At 39.8% G+C, this 16,376-nt stretch overlaps 1 protein-coding gene across 1 annotated transcript in view; it reads left to right on the forward strand.

Annotated features, from left to right (window-relative positions):
* The first annotated feature begins 5,359 nt into the window (after window positions 1–5,359).
* The window catches only part of LOC115415927 (glutamate receptor 2-like), a 111,260-nt gene continuing 100,243 nt past the window's right edge, over window positions 5,360–16,376 (forward strand). Inside the window, 1 exon segment of the mRNA XM_030129610.1 lies at window positions 5,360–5,639. Within this exon segment, the coding sequence (XP_029985470.1) occupies window positions 5,570–5,639 (70 nt within the window). The 5' untranslated portion in view covers window positions 5,360–5,569.

Below are 16,376 nucleotides of genomic sequence, written 5' to 3' on the forward strand. Positions count from 1 at the left end.
CATCTAACAGGAGGGATACTTTGAAGTTCCACAGAACGGTAGGTGGAACATATGAACACTGCTGTGACACTGCACTGGATCCAGTCGCGTTCCAGTTCCATTCTTGGAACCGGTTCCATTTAAGGCACCAGTTCGGTTTATTCCTCTTCTACCTCAAATGCTGCTCAGTTCTGTCTACAACAGCTTTTAAATGTACGTTTGTCACTGGCATCCGTTTTTTCACTACCAGTGACGTGAATATAGTGGATATAAAGTGTTGAGTCTGAATTGTTTTAGTTCCTACGTACCCTGAAGGCAACATGAGTCGGGAATGTCCCTAAGATTTTTGTCACGCTGTCACTCATGATTCCACGCCCCTCTCAGTTGAGGCCACTCCCTCCACGCCACATCAGGGCCAAAAGTTGAACAAGCGAAAAAAAGAGATTTGAAAGTGAAAAAAATATCAGAAACTGGAAAAAATACGCTTTGAAACTGTAAAAAATAAGATCTGAATCTGAAAAGATAAAACATGCAACTAAAAAAAATCAAACCTCAAATATTAAAATATATATGAAAGTGAAAAATGAAAATAAATAATTTATTCAAAAGAATTACCAAAGTGAATCAATATTATATTTAACCTGAAAAAAAAACCTTTTCATACACTTATTTTTAATTGGAATACATTGTTGTATTTTTCAAGATCAAACTTAAATTTTCAGTTTCAAATTTGATATTTTCATATACAAAACTTATGGCCCTAAATCGGCTCCATAACATTTGAAGTAGAAGGTATGAGAATAAAACAAATGTTTATTTCATCACGTTTATTCTTCTGTTCATAAAACACCTCTGCACTGTGTGTTTCAGTTCAGTCCTTCACTCTGTCTTGACAGTTTGTATTCGACCTCTCTAAGAACGCCACAAATGTTGCACCAATGCCGTCCTACCTCCTATAAACCCCTTCAGTCCACCTTAAGAACGCCGTGTGGATCTGTCTGTACTTTCATTCATCTGAACTCCTTCAAGGACCCTTAATAACACCATCATGTGTTCTTCTGATCTACCTGCGTCCAGGAACATGTGGTTCTGGAAAAACCTCCTGATCCACAAACATCGTGCGTTGTTCTTCGGTTGTTCCTTAGGCACTCGTTCGTGCGCTGTGCGAAAGGCAGTTTCCTAGTATGTTCGTAGAAAATCTTGGACAGGATCATCCACCTGGGTACGAAGTTAGGATCGGTCCACCACCACTCCATTCTTATAAGTCCACTTTGAGAAGGTCATATGGAATGGTCCATAAATTGTTTGCACGGTGTTCGTAGCCTTTCGTGACGGCATTTGTGACTGAGGTTTAAACCAAAGTGGTGGTTTTTACTGTGACCTTTGACCTTAACATGTTTTTCATCCTTTTGTTCACTTTCTGAAGTTTGATTCCAGGTTCCATCCAACACGTTCCAGATGTTTCTAAAGGTTTGTGCTGCTTCTTGTCCTGGGGTCAGAGGTCACACTAAATACTGACGTTAACCTTTAACCCATTTAGTCGCACTGATCTCATGAAATCGTGTTGTACGTCACTCCAGTTCTTACTGCATTAGGTGTGTTATATGTACGCATTTTCATCCTTTCACGTTATTCAGCGCCATTTGATCGCATGTCAGTGTACGCCAAGATCTCCGCTTTACATATCTGTAACCGCTAACCCAAACCCTAACCACTAATCCCTAACTGCTAACCACTAACCCTCACCGCTAATCCCTAACCCTAACCATTAATCCCTAACCGCTAACCACTAACCCTAACCACTAATCCCTAACCCTAACCATTAATCCCTAACTGCTCACTGCTAACCCTAACCACTAATCCCTAACTGTTAACCCTAACCGCTAACCGCTAACCCTAACCACTAACCACTAACCCTAACCACTAATCCCTAACCCTAACCATTAATCCCTAACTGCTCACTGCTAACCCTAACCACTAATCCCTAACCCTAACTGTTAACCCTAACCACTAACCGCTAACCCTGACCGCTAACCCTAACCACTAATCCCTAACCGCTAAAGATAACCCTAACCACTAATCCCTAACCCTAACCGCTAACCCTAACCACTAACTGTTAACCCTAACCACTAACCCTAACCATTAATCCCTAACCCTAACTGCTAACCACTAACCCTAACCACTAATCCCTAACCCTAACCGCTAACCAAAAACTCTAACCATTAATCCCTAACCCTAACCGCTAACCACTAACCCTAACCACTAATCCCTAACCCTAACCGCTAACTCTAACCACTAATCCCTAACCCTAACCACTAACCCTAACCATTAATCACCAACCGCTAACCACTAACCCTAACCATTAATCCCTAACCCTAACTGCTAACCACTAACTCTAACCATTAATCCCTAACCCTAACCGCTAACCACTAACCCTAACCCTAACCACTAATCCCTAACCGCTAACTGCTAACCCTAACCACTAATCGCTAACCCTAACTGCTAACTGCTAACCTAACCACTAATCCCAAACCTATCCCCTAATCCTGTGGTATTTTACGCAGTGTGAACATCCACACAGAGGCTTATAATGTGTACAGATAACAGCCCAGTTTAAAGTGGTGTTTAATCTGTACGCAGTTCATGTTTTCATGTTGCATTCAGTTGTGTTTGTTGTGGTTGAAGGCTGTACACAGATTTACTGTATTTACTTGTTGCATCTGAAGAAAAGGGACTGAGAAATAAATAAGCATGTTCATTAGAACGCTGCAAAAACAACTAATGTAAAGGACGACTAGAACATAAACAGGCTGTAAAAAATATGGATAAATACTGTGGAAAAAAATCCATGACATCACCGGATGTGTGTGTGTGTGTGTGTGTGTGTGTGTGTGTGTGGTGTGTGTGTGTGTGTGTGTGTGTGTGTGTGGGTGTGTGTGTGTGTGGGTGTTTGTATCTTTTTGGTTCTTGTGTTAATTTTCATATGTGGATTATTTTGAATTCGGTGGAATCAGTAAATGTCTGTCCATGTCTGTCTGTAAATGTCTGTAAATGTCTGTCTATAAATGTCTATAAATGTTTTTAAATGTCAGTAAATGTCTGTCAGTAAATGTCTGTACATGTTTTTAAATGTCTGTAAATGTCTGTACATGTTTTTAAATGTCTGTAAATGTTTTTAAATGTCTGTAAATGTTTTTAAATGTCTGTACATGTTTTTAAATGTCAGTAAATGTCTGTACATGTTTTTAAATGTCAGTAAATGTCTGTACATGTTTTTAAATGTCTGTAAATGTTTTTAAATGTCTGTACATGTTTTTAAATGTCAGTAAATGTCTGTACATGTTTTTAAATGTCAGTAAATGTCTGTCAGTAAATGTCTGTACATGTTTTTAAATGTCTGTAAATGTTTTTAAATGTCTGTAAATGTCTGTACATGTTTTTAAATGTCAGTAAATGTCTGTACATGTTTTTAAATGTCAGTAAATGTCTGTCAGTAAATGTCTGTACATGTTTTTAAATGTCTGTAAATGTTTTTAAATGTCTGTAAATGTCTGTACATGTTTTTAAATGTCTGTAAATGTTTTTAAATGTCTGTAAATGTTTTTAAATGTCTGTACATGTTTTTAAATGTCAGTAAATGTCTGTACATGTTTTTAAATGTCAGTAAATGTCTGTACATGTTTTTAAATGTCAGTAAATGTCTGTCAGTAAATGTCTGTACATGTTTTTAAATGTCTGTAAATGTTTTTAAATGTCTGTAAATGTTTTTAAATGTCTGTACATGTTTTTAAATGTCTGTAAATGTTTTTAAATGTCTGTACATGTTTTTAAATGTCAGTAAATGTCTGTAAATGTTTTTAAATGTCTGTAAATGTCTGTACATGTTTTTAAATGTCTGTAAATGTTTTTAAATGTCTGTACATGTTTTTAAATGTCAGTAAATGTCTGTACATGTTTTTAAATGTCAGTAAATGTCTGTCAGTAAATGTCTGTAAATGTTTTTAAATGTCTGTACATGTTTTAAAATGTCTGTAAATGTTTTTAAATGTCTGTAAATGTCTGTACATGTTTTTAAATGTCTGTAAATGTTTTTAAATGTCTGTACATGTTTTTAAATGTCAGTAAATGTCTGTACATGTTTTTAAATGTCAGTAAATGTCTGTACATGTTTTTAAATGTCAGTAAATGTCTGTCAGTAAATGTCTGTACATGTTTTTAAATGTCAGTAAATGTCTGTCAGTAAATGTCTGTACATGTTTTTAAATGTCTGTAAATGTTTTTAAATGTCAGTAAATGTCTGTCAGTAAATGTCTGTACATGTTTTTAAATGTCAGTAAATGTCTGTCAGTAAATGTCTGTACATGTTTTTAAATGTCTGTAAATGTTTTAAATGTCTGTCAGTAAATGTCTGTAAATGTTTTTAAATGTCTGTAAATGTTTTTAAATGTCTGTACATGTTTTTAAATGTCAGTAAATGTCTGTACATGTTTTTAAATGTCAGTAAATGTCTGTCAGTAAATGTCTGTAAATGTTTTTAAATGTCTGTAAATGTTTTTAAATGTCTTTAAATGTTTTTAAATGTCTGTACATGTTTTTAAATGTCTGTAAATGTTTTTAAATGTCTGTACATGTTTTTAAATGTCAGTAAATGTCTGTAAATGTTTTTAAATGTCTGTAAATGTCTGTACATGTTTTTAAATGTCTGTAAATGTTTTTAAATGTCTGTACATGTTTTTAAATGTCAGTAAATGTCTGTACATGTTTTTAAATGTCAGTAAATGTCTGTACATGTTTTTAAATGTCAGTAAATGTCTGTCAGTAAATGTCTGTACATGTTTTTAAATGTCAGTAAATGTCTGTCAGTAAATGTCTGTACATGTTTTTAAATGTCTGTAAATGTTTTTAAATGTCAGTAAATGTCTGTCAGTAAATGTCTGTACATGTTTTTAAATGTCAGTAAATGTCTGTCAGTAAATGTCTGTACATGTTTTTAAATGTCTGTAAATGTTTTAAATGTCTGTCAGTAAATGTCTGTAAATGTTTTTAAATGTCAGTAAATGTCTGTCAGTAAATGTCTGTACATGTTTTTAAATGTCAGTAAATGTCTGTCAGTAAATGTCTGTACATGTTTTTAAATGTCTGTAAATGTTTTTAAATGTCAGTAAATGTCTGTCAGTAAATGTCTGTAAATGTTTTAAATGTCTGTCAGTAAATGTCTCTTCGTGTCTCTTCGTGTTTCTTCGTGTTTCTTCGTGTCTCTTCGTGTCTTCCTGCTCCTCGCGCTACTGTCAGTTTAACGGAACGTCATCACCCACTTTGAGCACGCGGCCGCTTTTCCGTTTGAAGCCGCCGACGCTCTCGTGCCTCATCGGTATTCCTTGGCAATCCTCGGCGCGCGCGCCCCCCGCAGCCGAGCGAGCAGCAGCAGCGGCAGTGGCACGCGCATCTCGATAGAGAGACGGTACGGCATCTGCAGAGCTCGAGCCGCCTCTCACCGAAACCGGAATAACCGCCATGAGCCCCTGCCTTTTACCGGAGGGGCTGTAGAAACGGGACCGTGTTCTGCCGAAGGAGGACCGAGAACGGAACCATGAAGCTGCTGCTGCTGCTGACGCTCCTGTGGCACGAGGCGTCCTGCGGATCACCGAGCGTGCAGATCGGTAAGGCTGGGACATCTGTCCGGTGCACCTCCGGTCCCACCGGGCCCGCTTATGTCCGCGGTACCGAGGAGCATTAACGGTGTTTGTAAGGCTCATCTGTCTGTCTGTCTGTCTGAGCTTCAGTTCTCTTCATAAATGCGGCCTCCATCACCTCCTCCATCACCTCCTCCATCACCTCCTCCTCCTCCCTCTCCTCCTCCTCCTCCTCCTCCTCCTTTTCCTCCTCTTTCTGCTGCAGTGTTCTAATTATGTCAACATTTTCATCTTTTATATTTGTGTACGTGCATATATGCGCGTGAATCCTTGAAACCAGTGCAGTCCGCGGCGTGTGCGCGCACGGGAGTGTGCATGAGTGTCAGTGTTTGAGGTCTGAACAGACAATAATATGCATTCACTGACTGTGTGTGGGTCAGGTCCAGCTGACTGTGGTTCTGCCACATGGGTCTGATCCACATGAACAGACCCGAACCCACACAGACCACACAGAGAAGAAGCTCCGAGTCCATGAACGGAGCCCGGTCTGGACCATCCAGGTGTCTGGGTTCTAACAGGCTCTGGGACCCCAAACAACAAGGACACAGCTGGATATTATGGGATAGATGTCAGTGCATCGCTTCGTTTGGGTTCAGTTTATGTTTGTGTCTAAAATGACTCACAGATGGTTTGGACCAAATTTAGATCAACACTGATTATTTTATTATTAGTAGTATTTTTTTATCCATGACTGTGATTTTAAAGTCTAAATTGATATAAACCACTCTACTCACCCAAAACCTACTCAAAAATCACCAAAATTCAACAAAAATTACCCTAAAACCACCTAAAAATCACCCAAAAATTACCCTAAAACCACCCAAAAACCACTTAAAAACCACTTAAAAACTACCCAAAAAAACACCTTAAAATCACCCAAAAACCACCTAAAAAACACGCAAAACACACCTAAAAATCACCTAAAAACCACCTTAAAATTCCTCCAAAACCACCTACCCCGGTCTGTGGACCCCAGTCTGTGGACCCTGGTCTGTAGACCCCAGTCTGAGGACCCCGGTCTGTGGACCCCAGTCTGTGGACCCTGGTCTGTAGACCCCAGTCTGAGGACCCCGGTCTGTAGACCCCAGTCTGAGGACCCCGGTCTGTGGACCCCAGTCTGTGGACCCTGGTCTGTAGACCCCAGTCTGAGGACCCCGGTCTGTAGACCCCAGTCTGAGGACCCCGGTCTGTGGACCCCGGTCTGTGGACCCTGGTCTGTAGACCCCAGTCTGAGGACCCCGGTCTGTAGACCCCAGTCTGTGGACCCTGGTCTGTAGACCCCAGTCTGAGGACCCCGGTCTGTGGACCCCAGTCTGTGGACCCTGGTCTGTAGACCCCAGTCTGAGGACCCTGGTCTGTAGACCCCAGTCTGAGGACCCCGGTCTGTGGACCCCAGTCTGTGGACCCTGGTCTGTAGACCCCAGTCTGAGGACCCCGGTCTGTGGACCCCGGTCTGTAGACCCCAGTCTGAGGACCCCGGTCTGTAGACCCCAGTCTGTGGACCCTGGTCTGTAGACCCCAGTCTGAGGACCCCGGTCTGTAGACCCCAGTCTGAGGCCCCCGGTCTGTAGACCCCAGTCTGTGGACCCTGGTCTGTGGACCCTGGTCTGAGGACCCCGGTCTGTGGACCCTGGTCTGTAGACCCCAGTCTGAGGACCCCGGTCTGTGGACCCTGGTCTGTAGACCCCAGTCTGAGGACCCCGGTCTGTAGACCCGGGTCTGTGGACCCCAGTCTGTGGACCCCGGTCTGTAGACCTGGGTCTGTGGACCCCGGTCTGAGGACCCCGGTCTGTGGACCCCGGTCTGTAGACCTGGGTCTGTGGACCCCGGTCTGTGGACCCCAGTCTGTGGACCCCAGTCTGTGTTTCTGTTGAATGCAGGTGTTTGTGTTCTAACAGGCTCTGGGGTCCAAAACAAGAAGGACTAATGTCAGAACACAGTTGGATATTATGGGATAGATATCAGTGCATTGCACTAAAGTATGTAAAAAAGCCAAAATGCACTGAAGTACACATAAATACACCAAAGGACAATAAAAATGCACAAATACTTACAAAAAAAGAGACAAAAATACAACAATACAAAAATTCAATACAAAGATTGATGTAGTGTTTTTCTCCCCGACTGATTTTCAGGGTTCTTCCTGTAAATGTCTGTAATATTTGTCCTGCTCTGATTGTAGATTCTAATTTCTTTCTTTCTTTCTTTGCACATCATAAAACAGCAAGAGAAAAGTAAAACAACAACATTCAAACAAGTACCATCATGGTGCAGGAGAGGTTAGAAGCCAAAAGAGGCTGATGTGAATACCTCCACCACAAATGAACAATACACAGAAAAAAAAGAAAAAACAATTAAAAATACAATAGAACTGAATTAATAAAACTAAAGTAAAATAAAGTAAAGTAAAGTCATCTACTGTTCTTCCTCATGGATCCATCTACTGTCATCCCATCAGACTGAGGAGCAAACATCTACCCTTAAACCACAGCCAAATACTGAGGATTATATCAACTCTGTGGACTCACACTGGACCAGTTCAGTATGTCCACAGACTGGGGTCCACAGGGTCCACAGACTGGGGTCTACAGACTGGGGTCCACAGACTGGGGTCCACAGGGTCCACAGACTGGGGTCTACAGACTGGGGTCCACAGACCGGGGTCTACAGACCGGGGTCTACAGACTGGGGTCTACAGACCGGGGTCCACAGACTGGGGTCCACAGACCGGGGTCTACAGACTGGGGTCCACAGACAGGGTCTACAGACTGGGGTCCACAGACCGGGGTCTACAGACTGGGGTCCACAGACCAGGGTCTACAGACTGGGGTCCACAGACCGGGGTCTACAGACTGGGGTCCACAGTTTCCTCATGCAGAGATCAGCTCACCTGACGGGTTTGATTCACTCAGCTTTGGGCGGTTTGGGGGTGATTTTTTAGGTAATTTTTGGATGATTTTTAGATGTTTTTAGGTGATTTCCAAGTGATTTTCAGTTTTAGGTGGTTTTTAGGTGATCACAGAAGAGCATGAAAAATATTTGATAAATTTAGAGATACAACATTTAAAATCATAGTCATGGATTTTTTTTTTCTTTTTAAATCAGTGTTGATCTAAATTCAGTCCAAACCATTTGCGTCATTTTAGACACAAACATAATAATTGAACCCAAACGAACCAATGCACTGATATCTATCCCATAATATCCAACTGTTTTCTGACATTAGTCCTTCTTGTTTTGGATCCCAGAGCCTGTTAGAACACAAACACCTGCATTCAACGGAAACACAGACTGGGGTCCACAGACTGGGGTCTACAGACTGGGGTCCACAGACTGGGGTCTACAGACTGGGGTCCACAGACTGGGGTCTACAGACCGGGGTCTACAGACTGGGGTCCACAGACTGGGGTCCACAGACTGGGGTCTACAGACTGGGGTCTACAGACTGGGGTCTACAGACCGGGGTCTACAGACTGGGGTCCACAGACCGGGGTCTACAGACTGGGGTCTACAGACCGGGGTCTACAGACTGGGGTCCACAGACCGGGGTCTACAGACTGGGGTCTACAGACCGGGGTCTACAGACTGGGGTCCACAGACCAGGGTCTACAGACTGGGGTCCACAGACCGGGGTCTACAGACTGGGTTCTACAGACCGGGGTCTACAGACTGGGGTCCACAGACCAGGGTCTACAGACTGGGGTCCACAGACCAGGGTCTACAGACTGGGGTCCACAGTTTCCTCATGCACAGATCAGCTCATCTGACAGGTTTAATTCACTCAGCTTTGGGCGGTTTAAGGGGGAATTTTAGGTGGTTTTGGAGGAACTTTAAGGTGGTTTTTAGGTGATTTTTTGGTGGGTTTTGGGTGGGTTTTTTTTTAGGTGGTTTTAGAGTAATTTTTAGGTGGTTTTAGGGTCATTTTGGTGAATTTTAATAATAATAATAATAATAATAATAATAATAATAATAATAATAATAGATTGGATTTTATATAGCGCTTTTCTAGACACCCAAAGTGCTTTACATTATTGATCCATTCTTCATTGGCTCTCACATTCTCCCTCTGGTGGTGGTAAACTACACCTGTAGCCACAGCTGCCCTGGGGAGTTTTGATGATTTTTGAGTAGTGTTTGTGTTTAGGTGATGGTGTCTTGAGTGAGTACAAAATAGCCTGAATAATATGTTATCAGTTTAGAGGTAGAACATTTAAAATCATAGTCACGGATAAAAAAGTAAATAAAAATAATCAATGTTGATCTAAATTCAGTCCAAACCATTTGTGAGTCATTTTAGAAACAAAGAGAAGAATTAAACCAAACGAACCAATGCACTGATATCTATCCCATAATATCCAGCTGTATTCTGACATTAGTCCTTCTTGTTTTGGACCCCAGAACCTGTTAGAACACAAACACCTGGATTCAACACAAACACAGACCGGGGTCCATTTGGGTTTGACTCAGACCGTTCTGATCTGAAGAGAACGTTGTGCTTATGGAACGTTTGTTCTGAACCCCACAGATTCTACCACACTGGTGGTCACACAGTCAAACACATGTTTGCTCCATACTTTACAGTACATGTACATTTTGTGTGCCAAAAGTTATGCAACTAAGAAAATGTGCAGAGATTGATCCAGATTCTCTGAATCCTTAGATTATATTATGAACCAGAAATGATGAAATATTTGCTCTCTTTACAGCTTGTAAGAAAAGAAACACCTGAATTCAACGTGTCCCAATACTTTTGTCCGTTTGTGTATGAATTATGTCAGGGCTGAGTCCAGGGGCCACATTCAGGCAAGTTTGATCCCACCTGGGCTGGACCAGTAAAAGAAGAACAAAATAATATATAAATAATGTCAACTGCAAACTTTCCTCTGTGTTTTAGAGTGAAAAAGGTAAAATTATATGATGAAAATGTTTACATCTACAAACTGTCCTTTAACCCAGGGTTCTAAACTCCTGTTCTGTCAGGTTCCACATGCAGTCTGATCTGATCTGCACTGGACCCAACCAGGAAAAGAAGAACAGAAGAACCCAGAAATAATGACAACTGACAATTTATGTCTGTGTTTGAGTGAAAAAAAACCCATTAAATTATGAAAATACTTACTTTTATAAACTATCCAAACAAAACAGATGTGAAGAACCTGAAAAAAACTGAAATTTCTTCATAAAAATCAGTGTAATTTTCTCAGTCTTCTTCCTCCACTTCTCATTAGTCCATGTGCATTCTGGATCAGATCTCCAAAGACACTAAACACTGAGGAACAGGAAGAAAAGAGTTCAAACTGGACTGAATTTAATACAGACATTTCAGGTTGGACACATTTGTTCAGGTTAGTCACATTTTATTGGTACAGGAGAGTTTGGAAATGGAAAGAGTTTCACAATTTAATGTGATTTTTTTGCACTGAAACAAAGACAAACATTTGCAGTTGTCATTATTTATAAACATAATGTCATATTATTTGTTCCATCAAACCCAGTAGTAAATCTGCAGTGGTTCTTCTGTGTGGGTTCTTCTGCTGTTCTTATTGGACTGTAGATCAGATTGGTCTGGATGTGGAACCCACACTAACATGAGTTCCACAGCCTGGACTGTGGAATTTATACACTGTGTAAATTCATCCCAGGGGTCGGACTGGAACCTTTGGGGGGACGCATGTTTGACAGCCCTGCAGTAAAACAATGTAAATAACATAAACAAACTGACATTTCTGAAGAAAAATCAGTGCAATTGTACCAGTATTCTGCTTCAGTTGATCATTTACACATGTTCATTCTAATGTCCAGATCTACAAACACACACCAAACATTTAAGAACAGGCTGAATATTGGTTCAAATAAACTGATTTAGATGAAGACAGTTCAGAATGTTCATATTGGTTCATGATATTCATGTTGTTTAAGAAATGATAGTTTGTTTTAGTGTAAATACAGTAAAATTGCATTAAAATGTTAACATTTACAAAGAGAAAATTTTGGAGTTGTCATTTATGAGTTATTGTGATCATATTTGACTGGTCCGACCCACGGCAGATTGAACTGATCTGAATGTGGAACTAGGGATGTAACGATTACCAGTATAATGATAAACAGCGGTAAAATCACAGACAGTTAGTATTAGTGTTTAAATTCTAATTCTCATGAGAACTGTGTTTGATTACCGTACTTTTAGGGGAAAAAACCCGATGGAAAGATCTGCCTTAATGTCAAATATTTGAGTATAGTTTTAATTTATTACAATTTTAATTTTCTATACCTAATATTTGGAACCAATATTCACTTTTAAAGTCTGTGAAAAGGTTCGTTAAACATCTGTGTGTTATTTATGCAATAAATTATATACATTTTTCAAATTGGATTTTATGTAATTTTTTGTGTTTTCTGTCCTTTTGTGTTTTTATAGTAGGTTAAAGTGAAAAAATAATAGACAGATGATACAGATGAAGTTGTGCTGAAAAAACAGATCCAAACATGGGTATAGTAAACATTTGTTTCTATAGTATATAAAGGCCAAATCAAAAGGACTGAAAAACAGACAGAATAGACTCAGACCACTAAGGGTTAATATGTGAATGTTTCTGACACAGAAGGGACAGTGGGACGATTATTTTATTTGTTTTGTTGTTGTTGCTGTTTTTTTTTTTTAATCCAACTTGGTTAAATTCTTTCAGTGTGTGTATCAGTACTTTTTGAATATTTTGAGCACAATTTCAATAATGCCTTGGTAATAGTGATAACTGATAATTTTGGTCACAATAACCGTGATATGAAATGTTCATCTGGTTCCATCCCTAATCACAATGCTGTATCAATATTTAAAAGTACTGTATAATATTTTTAGGTATTTATTTAAATGCAGATATGGTGGAGGTTCATTTTTGTTTTTTTTGTTTTTCTTTATTGTTTTTATCTAATTTATTATTATTTAACACTGTTTTATTAAATATTGGTTATCTGAATCCTCCTAAAAGCACTTTTTTTCTGTCTGAGAGGCAGATGTTGGTTCCTTTGTTTGGATTGAACTCCAATCCTGTTCTGATGTTAGTTTGAACTAATAGAATGTGAACATTTGAACAGGATCTGAAACTGGAATGTCTGTAAAACAGAATTTCAGTTTGAACACAGTTGGAACATTTGGTGATAGAACATTAGATCCTGTTGGGATCAAATACAAATGTGTTTAGGATTTGTGCAGATTTATGATGGAATTCAATTCTTACAGGAAATAATCATTTAAAAAAAAAAAAAAAAAAAAAAAAAAATGCCTTTTTAACAGTATCATGATATATCGTGATATATCGTATCGTGATCCTAGTATTGTTAGTTGTATTGTATCGCCAGATTCTTACCAATACTCAGCCTAATCATGGGTAGTCAGAGCTAACAGCAGCAGCCATGAGCCCAGGACAGATGTGGACCAATGAGGACACTGAACATCTACTGGACATTTGGTCACATGTCCATTTGTCCAAACTGGATCCAATCAGCTGTTCTGGACCCGTCACAGTATTTTAGTAAATGTGTGTCTGTACAAATAGAAGATAGATTCTGAAAACCACAACTGTATGTAGAACCTCCATGTTTGTTTTCACCAACACTTGCCGTCTCTGATTGGCCCCGACCTCAACTTTTCTGTCCAATGCCTGCTAGGGATGTAACGATATGAACATTTCATATCACGGTTATTGTGACCAAAATTATCATGGTTATCATTATTATCGCGATATTGGTAAAACTGTGCTCAAAATGTTCAAAAAGTACTGATACACACACTGAAAGAATTTAACCAAGTTGTATTTTGAAAAATGAATGAATGAATGAATGAATGAATGAATAAATAAATAAATAATAGCCACAATGTACTTTCTGTTGCAGAAACAAAATATTAACATGTAAACAATCAAATATACAAATGTGCATTAAAGATGGAACCTTATGGACATTGTTTGACTGTTTTCCAGGTCATGTTGGAGCTGTTTGAGTTTGTTTTAGATAGATAGATAGATAGATAGATAGATAGATAGATAGATAGATAGATAGATAGATAGATAGATAGATAGATAGATAGATAGATAGATAGAGATAGATAGATAGATAGATAGATAGATAGATAGATAGATAGATGCTGCTTGTCCAGGACATGTGCAGTACCATTAGTTTTCAAAGTGCGGTAATCAAACACGTTTATCATGATAATTTGAATTTAAACGGTAATACTAACTGTGAGGAATTATACTGCGGTTTATCATCATACCAGTAATCATTACATCCTTAATGCTGGGGCAGTTGATCACATTCTGCTTCTGTTTACAAAGTTTGGTCCACTAGTAAAAAGTGCAATGAAATTGTGATCTGACCCAAAAAAAATAAAATCCACATTGGATCCGAATCAAACAAGTGGAACCAAAGGCCCGTCCAGGTGTGAATAGACCCGTTGGTACCAGCGGCACCGGGCTCCTTGATTTATGTGGTGGTTCTGAGTCCACCACTTGGTTTGGTTTCAGGACGTCTGCCAGACCCGTTTGTGCTGTCCATTGGTGACCAGCTCAGACCGCATACACCCCAGCCCCTGATACCATCAGCGCTACATGTATACATATATACGCTTTCTCAATGAGACGCTAGGACTGTACGATTTTGGCCAAAAATAAAACCACAATTTTTTCCTCATAAAAACTTGATTTTGGATTTCAATTTGGGGTGGTGGTGGTGCCGTTTTAGCTGGCATGTCGTTTTTGTGTGGTCCATGTGGTTGTTTGGTCCATGGTCCATCTGAGCTAAACGCTCCCATATTTATATAAATGTGTTCCAAACACTGGTGTGGAATGTTGGTTTGTCCATTCAATCCCTGCTGTGCTGATGAGATTCTTTAGTTGCGGTAGATGTCAGTGTGGGTCCTTTAGTTTCTTTAGTTGTGGTAGATGTCAGTGTGGGTCCTTTAGTTTCTTCAGTTGTGGTAGATGTCAGTGTGGGTCCTTTAGTTTCTTTAGTTGTGGTAGATGTCGGTGTGGGTCCTTTAGTTTCTTTAGTTGCGGTAGATGTCAGTGTGGGTCCTTTAGTTTCTTTAGTTGTGGTAGATGTCAGTGTGGGTCCTTTAGTTTCTTTAGTTGTGGTAGATGTCAGTGTGGGTCCTTTAGTTTCTTTAGTTGTGGTAGATGTCAATGTGGGTCCTTTAGTTTCTTTAGTTGCGGTAGATGTCAGTGTGGGTCCTTTAGTTTCTTTAGTTGTGGTAGATGTCAGTGTGGGTCCTTTAGTTTCTTCAGTTGTGGTAGATGTCAGTGTGGGTCCTTTAGTTTCTTTAGTTGCGGTAGATGTCGGTGTGGGTCCTTTAGTTTCTTTAGTTGCGGTAGATGTCAGTGTGGGTCCTTTAGTTTCTTTAGTTGTGGTAGATGTCAGTGTCAGTCCTTTAGTTTCTTTAGTTGTGGTAGATGTCGGTGTGGGTCCTTTAGTTTCTTTAGTTGTGGTAGATGTCAGTGTGGGTCCTTTAGTTTCTTTAGTTGTGGTAGATGTCAGTGTGGGTCCTTTAGTTTCTTTAGTTGTGGTAGATGTCAATGTGGGTCCTTTAGTTTCTTTAGTTGCGGTAGATGTCAGTGTGGGTCCTTTAGTTTCTTTAGTTGTGGTAGATGTCAGTGTGGGTCCTTTAGTTTCTTTAGTTGTGGTAGATGTCAGTGTGGGTCCTTTAGTTTCTTTAGTTGTGGTAGATGTCAGTGTGGGTCCTTTAGTTTCTTTAGTTGTGGTAGATGTCAGTGTGGGTCCTTTAGTTTCTTTAGTTGTGGTAGATGTCAGTGTGGGTCCTTTAGTTTCTTCAGTTGTGGTAGATGTCAGTGTGGGTCCTTTAGTTTCTTTAGTTGTGGTAGATGTCGGTGTGGGTCCTTTAGTTTCTTCAGTTGTGGTAGATGTCAGTGTGGGTCCTTTAGTTTCTTTAGTTGTGGTAGATGTCGGTGCGGGTCCTTTAGTTTCTTTAGTTGTGGTAGATGTCAGTGTGGGTCCTTTAGTTTCTGTAGTTGTGGTAGATGTCAGTGTGGGTCCTTTAGTTTCTGTAGTTGTGGTAGATGTCAGTGTGGGTCCTTTAGTTTCTTTAGTTGAGGTAGATGTCGGTGCGGGTCCTTTGGTTTCTTTAGTTGCGGTAGATGTCAGTGTGGGTCCTTAGTTTCTTTAGTTGTGGTAGATGTCAGTGTGGGTCCTTTAGTTTCTTCAGTTGAGGTAGATGTCGGTGTGGGTCCTTTAGTTTCTGTAGTTGTGGTAGATGTCAGTGTGGGTCCTTTAGTTTCTTCAGTTGTGGTAGATGTCAGTGTGGGTCCTTTAGTTTCTTTAGTTGTGGTAGATGTCAGTGTGGGTCCTTTAGTTTCTTTAGTTGTGGTAGATGTCGGTGCGGGTCCTTTAGTTTCTTTAGTTGTGGTAGATGTCAGTGTGGGTCCTTTAGTTTCTTTAGTTGTGGTAGATGTCAGTGTGGGTCCTTCCATAAATCTGTGTTGGTTTGAATCTAGAATGCTGGTTCCTCCTCTATCTCCTATTAAATTCTAAACTGATGTGCTTTCCTGTGGTGTCCACACACACACACATCTATACACAAAAATAAACACAATAACCAAAAATGAAAAAAAGAACAAATAATCAACAAAATGAACAAAACAATCAATAAAATGAACAAAATAATCAACAAAATGAACAAAAAAATTTACTAAATGA

The sequence above is a fragment of the Sphaeramia orbicularis genome, unplaced genomic scaffold (assembly GCF_902148855.1).
Source record: "Sphaeramia orbicularis unplaced genomic scaffold, fSphaOr1.1, whole genome shotgun sequence".
Classification (NCBI taxonomy): domain Eukaryota; kingdom Metazoa; phylum Chordata; class Actinopteri; order Kurtiformes; family Apogonidae; genus Sphaeramia; species Sphaeramia orbicularis.